Here is a 25164-nt window from a genome sequence, read left to right on the forward strand (position 1 = left end):
ATGAGAAAGAGAGAGACATTTGTCAGTGAAAAGGCAGCAGCAGCACAAAAATGTGTTTGTCTTTAAACTAAACAGCTGCAGCAAATGAGAATGCAAAAAGCCAAGCAGGAGGGGGCGTTAGATTGGAAGTGTGGATATGCATAGAGTGCACAAACAGCTGCCCACACAGCTAACCAGACGTACTTGGACACACACACAGACACAGACTTACGAGCTGTATTTAAATAAAACAACAGATATGCAGTCTAGAGATAGAGATACAAATGTATCTATGACTGCAAATATACTAAATATGCCACGGCGGCAGTTTTACGACTCAGAAGCGAGAGCTGCCTGCGCTTTTTTGATGATATATGAAGAGCATGTGGCTGTAGTTGTAGCTGTAGCTGGGCAGTAAAAATATCGCTTGACTGGATACGCAAACAAAATGTGTTTGCAATTCATCATAGCCAAGCACTTCGGAGCGAGAGCGGGCGAGTGAAGAGAGCAGTGCAACTAAAGCACTAAACCAATTGCAGTAATTATTCATATCTGCTTTGTGCTCTGTAGTTTTTTCTGCTTCTTTTTGTATGCATGCTATTGGGTCATAGATCTAAAATATCGTATTTGCTTACCGGCCAATAAATTGCTCGAGACTTGCGTAGACATCGCACTTGTGTCAATTTTAATTTTTTTTTTTTGTGTTGCAACTGCAATCGATACGAAAAATGCTCGAAACCTGTTTGGCAGCTAAACTACAAAAACGCTCAAGGTGAGTGCATAAAAAAAAAAGTCTAAAAACATGAAAAGATAAAATATGTGCACGCATTTAAGCTGTCGCTTGCTATAGTTGGAATTGTCACACACGCGGCGTATGCGTAATAAATACACTTGGCCCAAAGTTAAGGCCTGACAAGCATTCACTTTGCCATTTATTGTTGCAAATGTTGCAATCAACACACACACACACACACGCACACACATACACGCAGTTTTTATTGCAGCCAACTGCGTTTGAGTTTTGCGGTTGAATTGCTTGTTGATTTGATTTGATTTCATTTGCTTTAGTTCCATTTGATTGAAACGCTAAAAGGCTCTGCGCTTTGCGCTTTGTTTTTTAGCTGCAGCTTAAAACAAATATTGTTTTAAATGCTGTAAATATTTGCAGCAATATATTTTGCTGTTGACAGCATAACAAATGAATAAATTTTGACTTTGGGCTGTGCCAAATTTTTCATTTTCTATGTCACATTTGGGTTCATTAATCAATAAGTAGCATCAATAAGTCATAAATTTAAGGCACAGGCCAAGCAAAATGAATAATGAAATTTGTCATAGAAACAAAGTTAAACATGTCGAGAGGCACAAAAAGATTTATGATAAATTTATCGACTTGAAAACATGGCAAATTGTCAGCAATATTATATAATAAAGCAGCTTAAGTCACAGAGTGAGAGAGAGAGAGAGAGCGCGCGCACTCGAGAAATTTAATTAAAAATTGCAAATAAAAGTTGACTGCAATAATTTCATTAGCGCGCTGGCGAAAGCGAAAGAGCGAACGCGCTGCTGGCAATTGAAGTGATGAGTATGTTGACAGCGCGATATGTAGTTAACTATTTTAATGAATGACTGACTGGTTGACTGACTGACTGTTTGCCGCGTGACGTCTGTTGAGCGACTAAAGTCGCTGATGAAGCCGCAGCAGCCTTTGAGCAGGAAGCATGTGGCAGGAAATAGTGCCTGTAAGTAGGCAACACAACAGCGACGCCTGTCAAAGCCTGTGTGCATATAAATAGCAGCACACACACACACACACACACACAGCTACACTGGCGACTGTTGTTGTGGTATAAATAGAGAGACAGCGCGCAATGCTTTTGTCTCGATTAACATGCATATATATTTTATGTGCTCTCATATACAACGTTAACATTTAGCGCAACAGGAGACAGGCACACACACACACACACACACACTGCTACACATAGACATTTCAACATGTCCAGGCTTTTGTGCTTGGCATACAAATAAAAAGCAAAATGAAATGAGGCAACGCTGCTTGGCATGCCAATAATGTTGAAATGTAACTGCCAGCGTTGTGAAGTGGGCGTGGCTGTCCCGCCTTTAGCTGCCAGCTGAAGCGTAAGCTGCTCATCAGCACACGCTTCAATGGCTGCCAACATCCTTTGCTCGTTTGCGCTCGCTCTCGCTCTATAACTTGCAGTTAAGCGTGTGTACATTTTTTTTGTTTAACACACACACACACGTGCAGGCCGCAATTTGACAGCCACAAGAACGCAGCATTTTTGGTACTGCGCTGCGTATGCTTAATATTTCTCACTGCTGCTTAAACTGACCTCCAGCGCCACAAATAGACATCAAAAGCGCATAGCGCGTTGCGGGGGGGCGTCGCTCAGCTATTTGCGTGCTGCTTACGCTCAACTGAACGCCTAATGGGCTTCACTAAGCAAAGCACTAAAGCGTGTCTAAAAACTAATAAAAAGGTCAGTTCTTGTGCGTTGAATAGTTAGACAGAAGCAGCCAAGTTGCAATTAAATGCGAGCACTGCTCTCTCTCTGTTTTCCAAGCACTTGTTCAATTAATAGATTTCTAATGACAAAAGTAAAATGAAGCCAGCGGCAGCAGCCCCAAGAGTGCGGCGTGTTTGATTAACCGGAAGATAAACACGCAGGGGCAGCAAGAGCAGACAAAGTTGCTGCTGCTGCTGCTGCCGACAGCTTTATCAACATTATTATTTAATTTGCTTTGTGCCTTGCAACGTTAAGATATATTACAAGCAAATACAAATAGCTGAGCGTAGCTGAGCTAAGGATGCGTGACCAGCTGGCGCTAATTGTCTGCACACGTGCGTGGGCTCAGCCTGAGAGTGGCAAGTAAAGAAACTTTGCACTTCCACTCGCAGCTTTTGCTTTGCTTTTAATTTTATTATTAGAATTTACGCGCAAAGTAATTGAAAAAAAGCAGCAAACTTTGTACATTGCGCATACGCCGCAGCTGACGTCAAATTGCAAAACGCCGCAGCCAAGTTACTAAATTTAGCTTCAGCTCGTAGCCAACTGCAAGACGCGCTTTGTGGCAATGTCAGGCATTTGCTGCTGCCACAAAATGACGCACAAACAAAAACTCTTGACAAGATAGCAGCACACACGCCATATTCGCATTCTAACAATTTCACTTAAGCATTAACTATTGATTTTTGTTAGCTTACTCTTGCTTCATTTACAGTTATGTATAACACTTACCATCATCTTGTGAGTTGACACTTTGCTTGTCATCTTCCTCGGTGCTGGTCTTAGTTGGTCGATTCTCTTGCAGTTTGTTGAAATATTCGACGGCAAAGTCAATGACATCTGGTGGCTGCTCAACCAAATAGGATATCGAGAATTGTAGCAACACCTCCTTCAGCTCCTCGGGCACCTGAATGCGTCGACTCGAATCGCTTGACATATTTGTGCTGCAAGAATTAATTAATTATTAATAATACAGCTGATAAACAATTGCCTTAGAAACAAACACACACACACAAATAAATAAATAAATAAATAAATAAATATTGTTGATTGATTAGCGCAGCGTGAATCATTTGACTCAATTCAAATGCAAGCTCCTCAATTTAATTGATAAATTAATGTATTTATTTGCTAGACAGATAACCAGTCATTATGCTTACAGTTCTTATATGGCGAACATATACTATAAGCAGTTTTGAAACACAAATTATATTGCACATAATAAAATATGAATATTTACAATGCGAGCACGCATATTGAGTTTGAGTAATAATTCCCCAAAATAACAAGTGGGTTGGCTTCAAATTTATTTTGTAGCTTAGACTGTCTTCTTTATTTTAGAAACATTTATAAATATTTCTTTCATATTTGAGGCGTTTTTTAATTTCCTTATAGAATCGAAAGCAAAAGGCATTGGAAAGTCATAGAAATCTTTTTCTTAAACAAAACTTTCAATTTGAATGGCTTTAGCTTAAATAATTTGAAGAGCTTATTACTTTATATTTTCTTTATAACGTCGAATGCGCATAGCTGACATTAAATAAATAAATAAAAAAGCTCAGGCATAGTTTTTTCTAATTCTGCTTTTCTCTGTGGAACTAACCATTAATTTGTAGCCATTTAAATTCTAGTTTAATATTATTGAATGCATTGCACTATTACATGAGAAATAATTATTATATTTATAACTAGAATATGAGGTATATTAATTATTAGTTCAGTTGCTCGGTTTAATATTGTTTAATATTATAAATAATTAGAATATACTCAAATGAGGTATATTGAGGTATATTAATTATTAGTTCAGTTGACCTTTATTGCTTTGGCTGGTGATTTCATCAATTGAATTCACCAATGCTAGAACTTTGGATTAAGTAATGCAACACCAATTGAATTTCACTTTTATTTTTTAGTATAAAAAAACAAAGAAAGCGAATGTTTGAGTATTTACTACTGATTGATAACGAAATCGTCAGCAGTTGCACATATAAATTTCACCAACGCTTTGAATGGTGAAGTGCTAACCAGTGAGTATTTATACAAATTGCAACATTATAGAACTTAAGTTATATTATATTATGCGCTATAATATTTATTGCAAGTGATTACAAAATCAATGCAACACTGATTGCACTAAAGACATGAAAATCAAGCGTAAAACACAAGAACAATAACAATTTGTTTAAACTAATGGCACAACTGCTGGCTGCTATATAGAAATATATATATATATATATGCATGTAATAATAATAGAGAGCTATGAGCATGCGTCTGTCTATTTATGCGCATCCCGTGCGGCAACCCTCGCTGTCCATTTGTGTAATTTGTCAACACGTTTGACGCTGACCTCGCCAGTCTGCTGGGACTGTTGTTGGCATTCCCCTTGCTCATTTTTATATTTTTAGTTGACCCGGGGGAGACACAAATACATAAATGAACATGAGCATGAAACACCTCATCAACGACAGTAACAGCAACAACAATAACAATTACAAATATTACCATAACAGTAGTAGTAGTAGTAGCTTAAAAATTGTCAGCGTCATCGTTTGTCGCATGATTCAAGCGTTGCACAATTTATTTTGAACTGTCTTGTTTTATTATTTTATTTACGTTTTTCGCCGAACGTGAGCTTCATATTAATTTCGGTGTTTTAGAAGAGCTCAGGCGCCAAAAATACTTCAAAAGCAACACTTAGCAAGTGAATATGCAAAAAGTTGCAAGCAATGCAGTTTTAATTTTCTTTTCGACACGACGCGTTTTTCACAGATAGAGATACAAGTTTTCTGTTGAATTCGAGCGAGTTTATGCATAGAGAGCTGAGTTGGCTTTTCTTCAACAGATGCATATCTTTTCTGTTATGAATTCTTTGCCAAAAGTCATGTGAATTGATGTGAAACAGACAAATCTATTTATTACGCTTTGAAGGTTAAAATTCTGTGGCAATTTATTTACTAAGCGTAAACATTAATTTATAATATATTTTGTTAAATAGTTGCCACTTGATTTAATGTCTAAGTATGCACAAAATGTGTGTTTTGCTTAACAATTTGAAATATTTTTAATTATAAACTCAATTAAATTGTCATGCTTGTTAGCCCAAATACACTGGTCGTCATATATATTTGGTCATACTTTAAAATTAAATCTACTCATAATTTGAGTTAACTTTATGGTTATGTATCAATGGAAATTTCTTCAAAATCCCTAGTGACTACAAAAAAGTTTTTTCATAAATCTTATATATTTTTTATGATTTTTTGAAAATTATTATTTTTTATGAGAAGTGACTAATTTTTCCTTCTTCTCATACAAAATAATAATTTTCAAAAATATAAGCAATAAGATTTTTGAAAAAACTTTTTTGTGTCATATAATTAGATGGGGCAACTTTTTGCATCCATATTTTTTTAAAAAAATATTTCAAATTTCAAGATAACTTTTTTAATGGTAATCAATGGGTACGACAAATTTAATAATCATTTAAAAGAGGATTTTGGAGCCTTTCAATTCAAAATGCTCAATTGGTGAGTACCTTCACTTTAGTTTCGTAAAATATTTATGCCACTAGTAGTAGTACACTTAATACAAACTAATCCTCCACTTAATTATGACAATATGCTCATTTACTTAGATATATTTCTAATGCTTTGTAACAAATGTTGCGTCTGTCTTATTTATTTATACACATTGTTTTAATGCGTTATTTGAATATTTATTTTTATTTTGTGTTCAAACTATGTTATTTCAACTTTAGTAACAATAATACATGTTGGGCTTGTACATAAAACTAATTATAAAATATAAATTAATTAATTAATAAATTATATGTTAAATAAATATAATTTGCATACTCTCAAAAATATTTTTAATTGTTAGCTTTTACTTCAATAATTTTGTGCTAATTATTTCTTTTAAGCTAAAATTTTATTCTAAGACATTAAATAATAGTTTATTTTATAGCACAAGTATAAGTATTTTATACACTTTCTTACGCTTTAATTTAGTTATTTTTGCACTTACTAAAAGCAACACTTAAAGTCCATTAGGTGCTGCGAAAAAAAAAAAGAAAACTCGTAGCCTGTACCCATCGCTCTGGCTTAATTAGTTATCCATTAGCTTTGGCTGCCTTTAATCAAGCTAAATGCCAAACTGACACGCGCCACAATCCCCCCCACGCCCCTTCCCCTCCCCATGCTATGAGTTTTAATTTAACCCCTTTGGACTAGCACATAGTTCAGCTTATAGCTCGCTGCACGGTAAATCAGCAAAAGCTGTAGTCCATGCTTATTTTTAAAGCCGGCGCACATAAATATTTATAAGTTTGAGCCAAATATGCGTAATTATGTAAATTACACATTCAGTTACAGTTATTGTTATTAAGGTGGGAGAGCCAAACATCCAACCGCCCGCCCGCCCCGACGCGGCTGTTGTAAAGTTTTTCCCGCAACATTTTATTTGTCATAATTTTGAAAATTAATTTTTGCCTGGCTTGGCTGGCTGCCACAGGATGTTGGCTTACACACACACAGGCAAGCATTATAAGCTGTATACGTGTGTGTGTGTGTATAAACAATGCTTTTGTAGAAGTTTGTATTTGAGTCAACTTTTTCAATTAGGCTCATTAATATTCAACTTGGCCTGCGGACTGCAGGCGACGAATAAATAAATATTAAATATATTTTTGTATTAGCTGATAATAAAACAAGCGACAAGCCAATTGGCTTGAACTGTATGTGTGTGTGTGTGTGTGTGTGTGTGCTACTTGCCACTTTGACAGCCAAATTGTGGCAAATAACAAACTTGCAGCAACGACGATTTCAAGTCATGCATAATAAATGCTCGAAATTACTTTGTTTATAACAAGTTGGAAGTGCTTTATTAATGGTGCAACGTCGGCTAGACAGGCAAACAGTTAAGTGGCAAATTAATGGCTAATAATGAACGGAGACAGCCAAGGACTTAAAGCTCTATCAATTTTGCAGACCGATAGGACTGCGCAGCTTATGATTAAAAGCTAAACTAGCAGCCAATTAATTAGAGTGGAAATCTACGAGTTATTTGAACAATGTTCAATGCTCGCTTAAGCTTAGCAGCTAATTAACTTTAAAATACAAACAATTCCTGTGCTATTAGCCATGGCTTTTACGAGCAGCTGTCAAGTGATTGTTTATCGCTAATATAAATAAATAAAAGAGTGAAAAATTGTGCGCGTTGACGTCGTCTATATAATCGGTGTCGGTGTAGCTGTCGCTGTTCAATTAGTGGGTCAAGGTGGTTTACTCAGCGCAATACGCAATGCAGTGCATAAATAAATTACATGCGCGTACTTAGCGCAAAAGCAACAACTTAAAATAGCGCAGAGCAGCAGTCGCAACAGCAACTAAAATAATTGATTGAATGACTAGCTGACTCGCGCACTGAACGACAAACGCATTCAATTGAAACTCAGTTAGCATTTTGAGCTACAAATTCACGCATTGCAGCTAGAGTTAGTCTCTAGCTCTGTCTCTTTCACTCACGCTTCGTTGTGTTTTGTAGGGTAGCAGGCAAGAAAAAAAAAAGGAACCAACAGTACGAAACTTAAGCCATTTTCATTTCCTAACAATTTCCGTTGCAAGTTCCGCAGTGTGAAAGACGAGCTAAAGTTTAGAGCAGCGTGCGATTTTTTTCATCTTCGCTTTGGCTTTAGTGTGTGTGCGTGTGCAGACGCGGCGTATACGCAATGTCGTTAGCATATACGCGCATATTAAATATAAAATATTCAACAGCTATAAAACATTGCAAGACTTGAGTGCAGTAAAATTAGTTTTATATATTTTGTAGTAAACAATTTTAATCTTTACATGAATTATTTAATTTAATATGTAGTAGCTACAATAAATATTAAAAATAGCAAATATATACATACTATAATTAAATTAAATTTTTAAGCTTAAATTATAGGGTTACAAATTTTATTGTATTTTATTTTTAACAAATTCAACAAACTGAAGCAAATCATATTACAAAGCTTTATATAAATTCTTCAAATCAATTGATTTTCACATAATTTTACAATTTAAATTAAGCAAATTTAACAAATATTTATATATGCTATAGTTAGTTGCTTTTCTTTTAGCAACATTTGTTTACAATTTATATTTTAATTAAGTATAAATGCCTTATATGCATTTTTTTCATCTGGCTGCTTGCATTAATTAAAGCATTTGCTTTATTTTATTTATTTGCGCGCTCTTAACAATTTAGTTAATGGCAAGTGAGCAAACTACGAGAGCCACACAGCCAACTGAACTTAATTATCAACATGTTGCATAATTGAGTTAGTTTTGGTTCTTTTGGCATTAAGCCAAAGCTACTTAATTTGATAATTTTTGTCTGCAAACCGAAGCGAATTACCAACGTGGCTGTGTGTGTGGCCGTTAGCCAATACCACCTGTACCATTATTTACTTTGATGTGCGCGTAATGTGCGATTATAATGGCTGCCACAGCGAGTTGCATGCAGCAGCAGCAGCAGCAGCAGCATGTGGCCAGTTTAATGTCATTTTTAGTGCTGCATACAGTTATGCATTGGTGAACCCTTGACACGCCCACCGCCCACTCATGCTCATGCATATGTATGCAGCAATGTCTGCTGTTTCCTCATTAATCAGCCAGCTGCACATTTGCGTTCCATACACTGAACGAAAATTTACATAGCTACAGCTGCAGCTTATCAAAAATGATTGTCATCATGCTTTTCTCTCAGTGTGCCACTGACATTCTTAACTCCTCTTCTTAGCCATTTACCCAAGTGCTGCATTAAGCCAAATTAACTTTGACTTGACGCCTGTAATTGCATTTCAAACTTTGTTGCCACACACACAAAAATTCATGCCACATGCCCAGGCCCAGGCCCAGGCCCAGGCGCATGCAACCTTTTCAATTGTTGCACATTGCCACTGGCCTTTAACTATGCATACCGTTATGCATTTAATACGAGCATGTGCTAAAATATATGTGCAACCTTCCCTTGAGCAAATCGCACACAAAGGATTAAGACACAAATTCCTGAGCAAGCAAAGCCTTGGCACTTTCTCTTGCTCTAATATAATTATTTAGCATATAAAATCAATATGAGGCGAAAATTTAATTTTAGTTTGAGCTTTGCTCAGGTTGAGCGACATTTCTAGGGCTGCCATGCGTTTTACAAAAGTTCATAATTAATTGAGTTGCAGCAAAGTTCAAATTTTTAAAGGTTATAGCTGCTAAATTTAGTTTAGCATAAATTAACTAATTAGAAGTTAAAACTACAGCTGCTAAATTTAATTTACCATTAATCAACTAATAGGAAATTAAATTTAGCAGCTGTAATTTTAAGTATGTATGTATATATAAATTATTTGAATATTGAATTTGAATTATTATTGCAAAATAATCATAATAAGGTGCAGTTAAATTACAATTACAATTAATTGAAAAATAATGTAGCATCATACAATTTGATATATTAAGCAGATAATATTTAGTTTGCTTTTATTCAAGCAATAAAACAATAAAAAGCTAGGCAAATTAGTCTAATTAAGCAAAAGTAATTGCAATATTTGAAAAATAATCCAAGCAATCAACTTTCAATTATGTAATTGTAATTCAATTAGTAGCTCACGTTTAATTCGGGTTTAAGTTTACTAAAAATGATTGAAAATATATCGAAATTAATTATTTTCAATCATCTTTAAAGCGAAACTAACTGTCAATTATTAATTCAGCTTCAATTCGATTTTAAGATATTTGAAAATAATTTAAAATAATTGTTTAGATTACATTTCAAACGAAATGAATTATTTTAAATCATTTTGAATAATTTCTAAAACGAAACTAATAGTAATTCAATTAAGATTATTGCAAATGATTGAAACTAATTGTTTAGATTATATTCAAATATTGCAATTACATTTAGCTTACAAATAATTTAAAAAGTAATGCGTTATTTGATAGTTGTAATTAAAATTAAAAATTCTGTTGCTAGATTGAAAAAACGTTTAACATCAAGTTAAGTTTGCTACGATTAAATTTTACTCCCAGCCATATTTCTCATATATAAACGAAACGCACAAGCGTATGCATTTATATTCTAGGAAATAATTTGTTTTGATCTTTTGAGCCATTAATAGCTCACAAGCAATGCTGAAGGGCAAGGGCATATCAAATATGAAGACGAGCATAAATAAAAAATAAAATAACCATAAACCTGTGCGGCTGACCTTGAGAACTTTTACCGCAGGCATGTGGCAAGCAACAGATGACAACGAAAAAAAAAATAAAAGGAAGAAGCGGAATGTATGTGAGCTAACTGTAGATTGGGGCAGCTGGGGCGATCAAATTACGTCAACAAACAAGGTAAAAACCATCTGTGCGTGGGTTTTAAATGACTTCAGCAAATGTGGAGCACACATAAGCTGCTCCTAATTAGCCAGCGGTCATAAACAATGTGGTATGAGCTTCACTGTACTCATCGTTGTTGTTGTTGTTGTTGTGCCTACTTTATATGTTGAACGCAACGCTGTCATTGGCAGCTACAAGTCACTTGACCTGCCTTATGGGCAGTGCACTGGGGCTCAAGTGCTGGTTATATCGACTATCGAATTGGGTCAAGTGTTAATGGGCGTAAATCAATCGCTGCATAATATAAAAAAGCGAGAAATGCACAAGGCACAACTGAATGGAATAAAATTGCATTGAAAATGCAGACGATGTGCATTAAATTTTAATTTCAATTAACAAGCCATAACCGTTGGCCAGCCAAGAGCAAAGCACACACAAACACAAACACACACACACGCACACTCACACAAAAAGCGCACTCAACAAAGAATTTTTATATTTTATACGGGACCAGAGGGCAGCCAACACTTGCTGCTTGGCCAACATAAAAAAAAAAACACAAACTCTTTGCTGTGCAGTGCTCGACGCACTTGAACAAGCTTCATGCTAGAAATAAATGTATTAGAGTTTGCTGCTTTTAGCAAATTAAGCTTCGAGAATAAAGCGCATAAAATATATTTCATTTATTGCAGACCAATTCGCATCACTTTTCGAATGGCATTACCTTAAAAAAATTATGCTACAGTGCTGATTTAATTTATAATAAATATTGGCTTTTAGTTTAAGATCATGAACTGCTTGCTTAATTTTTGTTTCAGCTGCTGCTTGAAAATATATTTTTTTCGAAATATTCATTTATTAAGATATAGCCATAATTCGAATAAAAATTAAACTAACAATTGTTGCTAATGCTTGAAAATAGTTTAAACTCGAATTAAGATTGTTTTTATATTTAAAATATTAAAAAAGTTAACTGCATGACTTTTCGAACAGTTTGGCTAGAACTTTTCGATATCGAATTTGTGTAACTTGTGAGCTAGCAGTACAAAATTTATTTCAGGCTGCCTAAAATGTTTTAATTGATGCAAAGATTGCTAGTCAACTTAAATGGTTGACTATAATTGTTTTGTATATTGTATTATTAATAGGCATTTTATAAGATATAAGAATAATTCGAATACAAATAATTCTAAGAATTATTGATAATGCTTAAAAATAGTTTAAACTCAAAGTAAGATTGAATTTTATATTTAAAACGTTGGGTAAAGTTGACTGCATGACTTTTCGAACAGTCTAAGCTGCTGAGACTAGCTTGGCTAGAATTTTTCGATATCGAATTTGAGTAACTTGTGAGCAAGCAGAGAAACTTTGCGCCTTAAAACATTGAAAAAAGTTGATTGCATGACTTTTCGAACAGTTTAAGGGTTAAACTAACTTAGTTAGAATTTTTCGATATCGAATTTGCGTAACTTGTGAGCTAGTGTCGATACTATGCGCCGCAATTTAAAATATTTTAATTGATTCGACTATTGCTACTCAATTTAAATTGTTGACTATAATTATTGCACAGTTGACTGCAAATTTTGCATTTATTTGTCGCTTTTCGGTCAAAGCGAAAATAAAAAGGGAAGTAAATACTTTTGGCATATGACAAAAGCACTTAATTTTCCGCAAGTCAAGCAAAAAAAGCTCAGCTTACAAAAACTCAGCAGCAAAACCATAAGGAGCTGCCAACACACACACACACATACATATACGCATGCATATACATATGTTTGTATGTATATGCAGCCAGGGCATCAAAGCAATTTGAAGAAGCATACTTCAGGGCGCAGGGACCCAAGTCCAAAAGCAGATTCACGACATGGCAACAACAGCGCAAAAGCAACACAAACGCAACAACCGTAAATGTCAGACACACACACACACACTTACATGTATATAGCATGACTGACATGGCAGCTTAATACAAGTAAAAAAGAAATAAAGGCAAACCAAGTCTCGCGAGTCTTTGGGCGCAAATTTCAGTTCGTCACGCAACTTTAATGGCAAAATGCTTATTTGTTTTTTTGCATTATATATGTGTGTGTGAGTAAAAAGGTTATCAGCCTTGAAATGTTTGTTAAAAAGTATACGACGCTTGGGTATTGATTTATTAACACACTTCTCACGCATTACGTGTAACAAGTGTAAATATCTAATGCTCTGCCAGCGCACACAAGTCGTATACGTAATGAGTCATTTGTAACTCTTACCAATGACAATGCGCTGTGCGCTGTCAAAAGACATCCGCACTGCACTTACGAATCTTCAAATCCAATGACTTGACTGTGGCTATGTGTGTGTGCGTGTGTGTGTGTGTGTGTGTGTATTTGCATATATCACGTTACGTTGTCAATTCAACTCAATTTGTACGCTGTTTGGCATGTCATGACGTTAACCTTTTGACGTTATGTCGCTCCTTTTTTTTTTGTATGTTTTGTCTTTCAATTTAATTTATAATCTATTGCGCTTGCTTCACTATTATTGCCTTTTCTTTGCCATTGACAGCGTGCCACATTAAAGTGTCTGCACAAAAGATTCGATTGCTGAGCTCGCCAAATCGAAAACAAATAAGTTTTAAAATTGGTAAGAGTTCACCAAAAGTTTTAGCAGTCATCAAAGTTTGTTAAACTCTTAAATATGAGCAGCGCAAAAAAACATTTAACTGGATAATGATATTGGCATGTCGTTTCTTTGAAGTTGGCATAATAAATAAGCTGTCAAGAAAAGCTGCAAAAATTTATAATAAGTAAAGAATTCATTTATGAACAGACGACTTATAGCAGCGCCTAAGCCTTTATATATTTTAATAAAATTGATTACATAATAATTTTTAATTGTTTGTCTTAAGTAAATCAGTGAAGCTTTGCTTATTTATTTTTATTATTATATAGCCTTCAAAGTTAAGGCTTAAGGCTTAAAGCTTTAGCTCAGTGTAAGTCTGTATGCAATAAATTACAAAAATTTGTTTCAAATAAAGAAAATTCTTAGAGCTTCAATCTAATGTAAAACAGTTAAGTAAAGAATTATTTTTAAAGTCTGACAACTTGATACGCTTTGAGAATTTTTACAACGTCTAAGGCTAACTAACTTAACTAAAAGCTGCAATTTGATACTTAAAATTTGTATATAAATTTATGTAAAAATGTATTTCGTTTAAAAATAAAGTCCTTCAACTAAACATTGTGCACAGCAGTTAACTTTTAACCATGATTATTTATTCTATGCTGTATGCAGTGCATTGCAGAAACTCTCTGCTTACTTTTAAAGCCTTGCTTATGGCTGTGCATTGCTATTTAATATTCCATGCACTCGCTGTCATGCCATAAACTGCAAGTTTGCTAAAGTCAAGGCCTGGGACTCACTGTTTGGCCATTTGAATCTCATACTTAATGAGTCTGACCTTAGCAGAAGTTGCGCTGGCAAAGTTAATGCTTTTAAAACTAATCCTTGAAACAGAAAGCCAGACAATGAAGCTGCTAGATTGTTGTTGTTGTTGTTGTTATCGTTGCTGGACTTAAACTTGACACAGCAGCGACCCCGCGAGTTGGGCTAATAGGATAGCCGAGACTATAAATAAATAGACGCAGCTCAAATATACAGAGTGTAAGTGAGATGGGCGAGCGTACGCGCCTACGCACTGAAATTTTATGATTGAATGTTAAGCATGATGCGGATGGATGCTGCTGCTGCTGATGCTTAAATGACAAACTGCCGAGCGAATAGCTTGAAGCTCATTAGCGTTAAATTAGAGCGTAATTACGAAGCTAAGCGCTTGTTTTATTAAACAGACGCGCACACATATACATAGATAACAAGTTATATATCTATGTGCATATGTATTTGGCAGCAATTAGGTGTTGTAACAAAACGTTTATCTACATGACGCATTAGCTACAGTTGAACTCGCAGTTACGCTTGTTTGTTAAAATTTGAACTCACTTTTCTTCTTGTACTTTTTGTTTTGTTTTTTTTGGGGTAAATTTGTTGCGCGTGGCGGTTTAACGGCGCGTGGCTGACAATGTGGAAAAAATACTGGTAGGCTGATATGAAAGTAGGGCGAGTGCGTAAGGGTGACTGTAGTAGTAGTAGTCGATTTACAGTTCATTGCGTTGGCTTTGATTATCGATAAATGTTGTGTGTTGTTGGTAATTAAAAGTGTTTGTTGTTGCGTTAATAGCACAAGCAGCAAACAATAGACAGGCATAAATAACAAGTGCAAATGCATGAGAGAGACAGTGAGAGAGCGAGAGAGATGAAGCAAGCTCTTTGCATGGCATATGCAAATATCAACAAAATTTATATAGCATACATTGCTGCGCTTAAGTTGATGCCTGCGAGTTTGAAATTTATGCAGCTCAGGCAGCCATAAATATGTGTGTGCGTGTGTGTGCTTGATTGATGTGCAAATGTATTGCACATTATTTTAGTTTTGTCTGCTTAAGACACACAAAGCTGCAAATTCTAATTGCTAACTACAATTTATTTAGCATGTCTTAATATAATTAATTGTTGCTACTAATTAAATATATATATTAAAGGCGCAAATGTGTGCACAAGACGTCGTAGAGCATAGTGTAGTAGGCACAGTATTTTTTAAAATTGTTTAATATTTTTAATTTTATATTTTAAGCACAATTATTATTAAAACTGAGTACATGCTAAATATAATTAATAGTTGATATTCATATATATATTTTAAAGGCTTAAGTTGTTGCCCAGCATAGTAGACTAGGCGCAGTATTTTATTTAAATTTTTTAATATTTTTAAACTTATATTTTAAGCACAATTAGTATTAAAACTCAGTTAACTAAGCAAAGTCTACGCTAAAATTGTTTGCTTAATAAAGAATTAATAGCTAAGCTTTATTATTTTAGGTACTGCATATTTTAAGTCTTGTAATTTGTTAAAACTTTCGGCTGAAAAATTTGCTGCACAGACTTTACGCTTCATAAATTTGCTCTAAGCTAAATTTAGAGTTCCCTCTACCTTGACTGCAAATTTAATTTAGTGTGAAAGACAAGTGTCCCAGCGCAGACATTTGCATTTAGTGGCAAGTCAAGCTGACAGGCGACGTGACTGTTGCAGACTACAACAATAATAATTTAACAAATAATTTTTGCGGGCTTAGGAAATTATTGTTGTTTTCAGCTTTAAACTAGGTCGCGCTATAATTATGCAAAATGCAAAAATAACTGCTAGATACTGAACATATTTGGGGGCCAAAGAACTGGCAAAATGGCTGCTTAGCTCACCTTGGGCGATACGCGGCTGTTGTTTCCTGTTTTTGCAACTGGGTTAATGTGCAAAATGTGCTAAACAAGCGGCAAATAAACGTTAAACAAATGTGTGCAAAAAGTACAAAACAAAAGTGTAAAATGCAAAATGCCTTTAGGCTGTTTTCACTGTAAGCGCTGAGCCTGTTTATTATGCGCGTGTGTGTGTTAAGGCCACTTGTGTATTTATGCAAATGACTTCGACGACAAATGCAACTGCATTGGAAATCACTTAACAGGCGCAAGATACACACACACACACACACATGCACACACACACAGGCATGCTATTAATGTCAAGCCCATCATGACATATATGAGGTTGTACTAAAATATCCAAGTAGGCTTGCCAAGTTGCCGTCTGCTGACGTCAAGTGCATGTGTTTGCATGTATGTGTGCATATCCTGCGCCTGTCATTTGCTCAAGTGTTGCTAACAATACACACACACACACACACACACACGTACGTCTGCGCTTTGCTGCATTTGCATTTGCACTTAATTTTAGCTAAATTTGGACTCGCTACCAATTTGATAAGCGCGCTTTGGGCGCTTTGACGTCATCGTTCGCTCACATACAAAGTAATTACGCCTGCCGCCCACTTTACGAACTGTGCCAAAGTCGTAAAGATATCAAGCTTTGCCGGTATGTTAGCTGTCACAGCAGCAGCAACAACAGCAGCATATTAAACAATAAGCAACAGCAACAAAAGGTGTGTGCAGTGTGTCGTGTGTTTGTGTGTGGAAACGCTCGAGTGACATTTTTGTCGAGACGATAAATAAAAGTAAAGGCCATTTAGAGCGTACAAACTTGTACGCGTATGCATATTTAAATATTCAAATTGGCAGCAACAATAACAACAACAATTGTTTAACTTAGTGCATTTTAGATTTTAACATACGCTTGCCAAATTCACTTATGGCCAAGCCAATTTTATATATAGTCTACACAATTGGCAACACTCATTGCTCATTGCTGGCAATTTATTAGGCGCCTCGCCTAAGGTCATAGATTAATGGCATCATTTAAAAGAGATTAGTTTTTAAATGAATTGTCGATGCGTAGCAGCAAACACTCGAAAATAATATTTTCAAAATAATTCACACAAGGCGCGGCGCCTCCGCTTGTGCTTTTCGCTTCTAATTGAGAATTTTGTGTGTGAATTTTAATTGGCTGCCATCGAGCGATTTCATAGTTCATTTGGCAACTGTTCAAATTGATTGCGGCTTATTAAGCATTGAGTACGAATGTAAATTCGATTTAAATTGCAATTACAAAGAAATTCTTTACAAATTCGTTGATTTGCATTTGCCATCATAATTATTGTTGCATTAATTTCAATTAAATGAACAAGAAATTTTTTCAGAATTTAAAAATAACCAAGCGTGGAAGAAATTTTAAATTGTTGATATATAAACTATATTTAACTGCTTTTGTGTGTTTAATTTTGTGGCCATTGTCATTGATACAACAAATTTAGTGTGAAATTTCTGATTAAAATTGTTTGTATTGCTGTTTACACATTTCAAAATTCAACATTTAGTAATTTAGCTTGTTTAGCGGGCACAAATAGAAAACGTTGGTGAAACAATTCAACAATTCTACATTACAAATCTCTAAAGAATTCACCAACGTTCACAACGTTTGTCTGACTTACTTTTTTACAATAACTTGGAATTCGAAATTTCGAACGAAGTGGCAACTGAACTATAAAAAAAGTATATATAAGCTATAATTCTACAATTCACCAATTCTACATTACAAATCTCTAAAGAATTCACCAACGTTCACCTACTTTGTAATTTAGAATGCGAAATCTTAAACGAAATTAGCATTGAATTATAAAAATAAGTATATTTAAGATATAATTCTGCAATACGCAGCGTTGGTGAATTCATTGTATGCTTTTCTTTATATTACTGTTTACCTATTTCAATTTTCATTAGTCAGCAGCACAGCTCATAAGAAAACATTAAGTAAATTAACTTGTTTAGCAGTCACTAATAGAAAACGTGGGTAAACAGTAACTAATTCACCAATTCGGCATTACCAATCTCTACAGAATTCTCCAACTTTTACCAACGTTCGCCTGATTTGCTTTTTTCTACAACAATAATTTGGAATTCGAATTTTCGAAGGATGTGGCAACTGAACTATAAAAAAAGTATATTTAAGTTATAATTCTGCAATACGCAGCGTTGGTGAATTCATTGTATGCTGAAATCACCAACAAATTCAACAATTGCTACAAATTCACCAACCTTTTCAACAACTACTGCTGTAAAATGATTTAGGAAATGCTTAGTGGTTTAAAATGTTATTTCTTTTCAACTAAACTATACTTATGAAGATAATAAAAACAACCACTGCATAATATTTATTGAGGTTCACCAACGAAAACTTTAGTTTATGCGGTTTATGAGGGTTTCTATATTTTTATAGGCAATTTCCAAACAATTTAATTTAAAATCAATTTTGGCACAAAGATGCTGCGAAATCTTTATAAGTTGCTCTATAATAATATTTGCTAAAGGAAATTGCAGCCAGGCAAAGTACTTTGAATAAAAAGCAGTTTCAACTTGATGCTGTTAAGTCAACAATAATAGCACTCACACAGATACACACACACACACATACATAACTATTTTACATGTGTGTATAACCTACATGCCTTTGGTGCAAAGGACAATGGATAGCAACAGCAACAAAAAAAAAAAGAAGGACAACAAATAAAATGAAAAATGAAAAACTGTTGCTGTTGGCATAAAAAAAAGAATATGTGTGCGTGTGTGTGTGTGTAGCAGAGGAAATGGGTGAATGTAAAATGGAAGCGAACACGCGCCCAAGCTTATGTTTATTTATGCTTTTGCATATGCTGTGCGTCTCTCATGCTGCTGCCACATATGTGAAGCTGGAATATGCACAAAAGCGCAACATGTAGCCTACAAGGCTTGCCACAAAAAGAAGCAGAACAAATTCCACTAAAATCAGATGCATAACTCTAAAGTTAGATGTCTGTTAGTTTTTAAATGCGAAAAGTTCGCTTCATTTAAAAACAAACAGAGAGAGAGAGAGAGAGAGAGAGAGAGAGAGAGAGAGAGAGTTGGGTGAGTGGGAGTTTATGCCCTTGGGCGCTATTCAAGGGTCGCTTGGGTCGCATAACTTTGACAAATTTGCCGCACCTTAAGCAACTTTGTTTTGCATGCCGAGCCAACATTTTAAGCTGCTGCAGACAACAATGAAATGGCCGTGTACACATTTTATTTTTTTTATTTAATCTTTGCTTCATTTTTCTTGCACAGCGCCAAACGAAAACTTCTTGGCACAAAGTCAATTTCAAAAGAGTGGCGAAAACTAATCAAAAATCTGCTCAACATATAACGTATATATAAGTTTTGTAGTATATGGCAAAATGTAAACTAATTGCTGCGAGACTCAGAGAGACGCCAGGAAGCGCCTACGGCAGTTAGGCCATAATTTACTTAGCCTCAACTTTCGATACACACGAGTCTTTCATAGTTTTAGGCCACAGTTTGTTGATGACTTTGCCAGCCCCAGCAGCCAACCCCAACCCCATATAGAGTGTGTGTGTGTGTGTGTGTGTCTCTCTCTCTCTGCTAAAAACAGCAATTAGCAGCACATGTGCCTTACACAAAGCTAATCAAATCTGCTGCGCTGGGCGACAGCAACAACAAGAAGTAGGAAAGAAGCGGAGGTGGTGAAGCGCTCTCGATTGCAGCTAACAAGTCAACTGAATGGTTTTCTAATTGAGCAGCTAGCTTTAAATTAATTTGGTGACAAGTTAGTCATGTCTTAGTAGACAGCAAAGATTTTGTTAATTGAAAGCTGCACACAGTTGCAAGTTAATTGTTTGCACATTAGCAACAGAATTGAAAATTGGCATGTCAAGTGCCTAAGCCTTAAATTCAGCTAAAGCTGCAGCAAATAAAATGTCAAAATAATACAGAACTAAAATAATAATCCTTGAAAGGCTACTTGGCTAATTGAACATAAATTAATATCTTATTAAGTTTTGTGTGCAGTTGCAAGCTTTATTCAATTCCCAATGTAAACATTAATTTACTTTGTTGTATAAAAAATTAAATAAATTATAAATACTGTGTGACAAACTTAGCGCTGTTAAATAAATATATTAATATATCACAGTAACAATAACTTTTATTAAAACAAAAACCTTGCTTAACTTTTTATTTATTTGCTTTTGCCTTCCAAAGTGCAAATCGCATGAAGAAAATTATCTCAAGTGCTGGCAGACAATTAGAATTATTATCTATGTCTATCTATAAATATATATTAGCTATCTATAACGCTGTTATCTCTTCTTTAAATTCACGCAGCGTTGATTCATTTCGCATTTGTTTACTTTAGATCTCTAAAACGGACTAAAAAGTTGATGGCTCAACTTTAATTACAAAACTTTTCTAATAGCGTTGCTACAAGATAAGAGCAAACAACAACAGAAACAACGCAAACCAAATATGCTTACGCATATTAAATTATATTAGATTCAAGAAAAAAATATGTTTATACTTTAATTGCAGGCTTAGTGCGTGGGCGTGGGCGTGCTAAATCAGCAAGAAGGTTGCACAACCTACGCACGAGCCATTAAAAAATATAAAATAGCAAAAGTGGAAACAAAAGCTTCAAATGCTTTTGAATTGAAGTACAGATTGAAAGTAATGCGCGCGCGCTTGTGGGCAGCGCTTAAATGGACATTTTTTCATTTTCATTTTTTCGCATTTGTTCAATGCGTATTTGTGGGTGGACCGACTGTTGCTATTGACGTCACACAGCGAGTAACATAACTGGCCTTGGCTTAGCCGCCGCCAAAGCTTAAATTGTTAAATCGATTTAACGCAAAAATGTGGGCAGCTGAGCAAATCGCAACAGTCAGCGTCATGTCCCATCCTCAGCAGTAAAAAAGTTTTGCCCATAAGCCCAACAGTCAGAAAGTTTTCTCTTTTTGCTTTACTAATTACCTGATGCTCTAACAGGCAGCAGCTCAGGTGTCAACAGCATTAAAGTCTTTTATATTTTTTGCTGCTGCGCACAGTGGCAACAAGTTGATGATTATTGACCCACGGACGTCATCAAAATTCTATTTACTTTGCATTTTGCTAGATAGCTAGCCAAATTAAATGGGCTAGACATATTAAAAAGTTGGGCAAACACATGATAAATGCGCACAGCATTTAAGATAAGCTATCAGTAGTGGGGTGCAAGTTAACTTTTAAATAAAGTCCATAGCAGTGGGTCAAATTGTTTTTTTTTTTGTTCTTTTTTGCGTGGGCAAGTTAACATATATTTTTGCTGTATGGCTGCAAAATTTATGCGTTTCATAAAAGCACAAAAGGCGCACATCGCGTATACTTAATATTTGTATGTGTGTGTTTTTCTAAGTGGAACGCCGACACAGAGAGTCTAATTTACCGCTAATAAAAGCACAAAATATGTTGCTAACAATGCAGCAAATAAAAAGTGTATGACAAAAATGGCATAGACGACTTGCGTATACACTTTTAATGACAAAAAAAGCAAATAAAATAAAATTGTGTGGAGAAATATAAATATTTAAATATAGTTTAAGAACTTGAATCAAATTTAAAAAAAAATAAAAGAATGATATAAAGTTTATTAAAATAATTGCTTAAATACAGTTTAAAAACTTTTCAATTTAGTTTTCAGAACTTTTTTAGTTTTAAGAACTTGAGAAACAAAGATGGCATAGACAACTTTTGTATACACTTTGTATAAAAATATAAAATATAGTTTAGAAATATTATTCTACTTAGAAATATATTTAAATATAGCGTAAGAGCTTTTGAGCCTTAAATGTTACGTTTTATTCGAAAACTTGTGTATAAAAATAAAAAAAATAATAGAATGAAATAGAGTTTAAAAAAGAATTGCTTAAATACAGTTTAGGTTGAGAAACAAAGTTGACAACTTGTGTATACACTTTGTATAAAAATATAAAATAGAGTTTCGAAATAGAATTCTATTTATATATAGTTCAAAAACTTTTCAACTTGAGCCTAAGCTATATTTGAAAACGTATCGTATGCTTAGTTTGGCATACACGACTTATGTATATACTTTATATAGAAAATAAAATAGAGTTTGAGAATAGATTTATATATAGTTTAAAAAATGTGCAGCTTAAGCTTGAAATTCCAAGCTGTACCCAAGCTGCACACAAATATAAAGAAAATAGAACAGCATAGAGTTTAAAAAGAGAAATGCATTGTTTTAAAAACTTTGCCAAGTTTTATTTGAAAACTTTTAGTTTGCCTAAGCCCGCAGTTTATTTTGCTTTTTCAAAAGCATAACAATAAACTGAACTATTTTATGTGTTGAGACTGTGTGTGTGTGAAATTCTGGCTAAAATAAAATTTAGTTCGCGCCTGACACAAAATTGTCACAAACACTCAAACAAGAGCAACAATAACTGTCAGAGCGAGCGACAAATGCTGGCAAATGTGTGTGCGGGTGTGGCCGAGTGACAAGCTAAAGATATTGACAGCTCATGTGCGCTGACTGTCCAGACAAATAGTCTAGATATATAGTAAACTAACGCAGCTGACACATATCATGCGTTAATTGGCTTTTAAAAGTCATTTAGCTGTTGTCTTGTCTTTAGCGCAAGATTGCTCGGGGATTAGCACACGGACAAGCGATACGGACAGTCGCGTGCGCGTTTAGTTTATAGTAAATTTTTTTTTTGCTTGCTGACCAAATAAGGAACCCTTAGTTTAATAGAGTTTTTAAGCTGCGCATTGTGTGCTGCTAACAATAAACTCAATGGTGTGCATTGAAAGGATCATAAATCAATTTTGCACACACACACACACAGTAATAATTTTATAGCACAATAGCTAAATTTATCTTTTGAAGAAAATCCATATGTGTGGCAAAAAGTTCACACGCTAATTGTTAAGTGCTTGTAACAAGAAAATACATTTTAGCTTTAGCTATATATAGCTATATAGCTTGCTGAACTGAAGGTCATTGCGTGTGTTTGGCTTTTTATTTGTCTGCGGCAATTAAATGAATTTTCTTTAAAATTAAATTATGAATTTTTATAGCGCAAACGCCCACTGCGCAGCAATTTATGAATCACAATTGTCTCAGCGATTCATTTCTTACTGCATATGTTTAACATACTGCAATCTTTATAAACAATCGAATTTATCAACTTTGACGTCACACGCGCAAAGCTAAGCAGCAACTAATTAATAATATAGTTTAGCCAACAAAAGTTTGCTTACATGCCATACATATATATATATTATATTTATCTATAAGCATATATCGTACTTTGGCCTACAGGTGTGCTCAAGCTGTGCGCTCGTAAATTGAATTAAGCTGCGCAACGCATTAACTTTTTTGGCCAGTTAAGGCAGCCAGCACATATTGCGCATACGCCATGTATACACAACAACAAGCGCAATTTTTGTTAGCCTTTGAGTTTTATATTATTATAACAACTTTTGCTCTTTGTTTATTTTAGAGCAATGCTGCTGCAAAGTTGTTTTTTTTTGTGCGTGTGTGTGTGTGTGCGTGTATCTATTTTTAGCCCGTAGCTGTAGCAAAGTTTATGTCGAACAAAAATTAATTTGCATATGCGTTGGGGAACAAAAGTTTATATCTGACCATTGTTCCTGTTAACATACGAAAAAGAATACAATAATTTTATTAACAGCATGTGATGGAAACATACAGGTAGAGAGAGAGAGAGAGAGAGAGGGCAAGAGTAAAAACTGCACACGTTGAAAGCAATGAAAATGTAATAAAGACAAACAACAAGACAGCCCAAGCAACAACAAAATAAACTTTTCTTGCTTTTTTTTGTTTGCTGCCTCTTGTCTTTATGATGGATTTTTCACATACAGTAACCAAACCCTTGTCACACACATACACAGGCAGCAAAAAGGTCCTGCTGCTGCCTCTGCTGACGCCTGTCAATAAAAATGCCTTTGAGCGCAGCAGTTTTCTTTTTTTTATATAAAATGTATCACAACAAAACACAAGTGTACACACGCTCTCTTTCACTCTCTCTCTCTCTCTCTCTCTCTGCCCACCCACACAGGCACACACACATAATTAAAAGCTATAAAAATATGCGCTCTTTATTATAAAAAGCACGCTCTTTATGAGCTGCGCTTAATTACCGTAGCGCCGCTTTCTTCGACTGTTTAACTTCAATAATGTATTAAATTCAGCTCACAGCAGCTGCCGCAGCAGCAGCAGCTCAATCAATAAACGTACCCCCCGTCAAGAGCGGGGCAAACGGTAGAAAAAAAAAAATTAAATGAAATAAGGCTGAGAGGCGTACAGGAAACGTGCGGACATGCAAGGAATCTGGCTTACGGCGCGCAGCGAGACGTAAGTTGGCAGCTTTGGGTGTCGTATACTAAGTTACCCCCCCGCCGCAGGGCATTGAATGTGGTACATAAGCATTTTACTTTGCCCAGTCACCAGTCAGTCACCAAGTACCTTTGCCTTGGCTACTACTATTCCCGTTTCATTTCACTGTACGTGTACTTATGTGTTCTAAGTACGTCACTAGCTTGGCGAGGCTTGGCTTGGCTGGCACTAGCGTATGACGTATGCGCGTGACTAACGTAACGTAACCGCTGCAAATGTTGTGGTAACCTTGTCAAATGATTAATATATTGAGTGACGATGCGCTAGTTCTATAAACATATTAATTATAATTTTAATACTGAGCTGTAAATACATTTTCTATTTTTCTCTTTCAGCTATTTTCAATGCTTTCGTATTTTTAGCTATAAGAGAGTTAAATTGTTGATATCGATATTGGTATCATTTTTGAATACTAAATTATGTTTTTAAATATAAAGAATCGCATCCTTTATCTCAAAACTTCAATCCCTTCAAAGTCTTATTATCGGCTGTTCCTCAGAAATAAGCAGCTTATAAAAA

The 25164-nt window shown here is 35.0% G+C and overlaps 1 protein-coding gene across 2 annotated transcripts in view; it reads right to left on the reverse strand.

The window, feature by feature from the left end:
* Positions 1-25164, reverse strand: part of LOC108597449 (cAMP-dependent protein kinase type II regulatory subunit) — a 33058-nt gene that overhangs the window by 5000 nt on the left and 2894 nt on the right. The window contains exon 3 of one of the 2 annotated variants that reach the window (XM_017984014.1): positions 3243-3454. In XM_017984014.1, coding sequence (XP_017839503.1) covers positions 3243-3447 — 205 coding nt within the window. In that variant the 5' untranslated portion in view covers positions 3448-3454. Of the gene's footprint in view, positions 1-3242; positions 3455-25164 lie in introns of those variants that run through there. The other variant, XM_017984015.1, reaches the window with a different exon arrangement.

Source organism: Drosophila busckii, chromosome 2R, assembly GCF_011750605.1.
Source record: "Drosophila busckii strain San Diego stock center, stock number 13000-0081.31 chromosome 2R, ASM1175060v1, whole genome shotgun sequence".
In the NCBI taxonomy this organism is placed as follows: Eukaryota; Metazoa; Arthropoda; class Insecta; order Diptera; family Drosophilidae; genus Drosophila; species Drosophila busckii.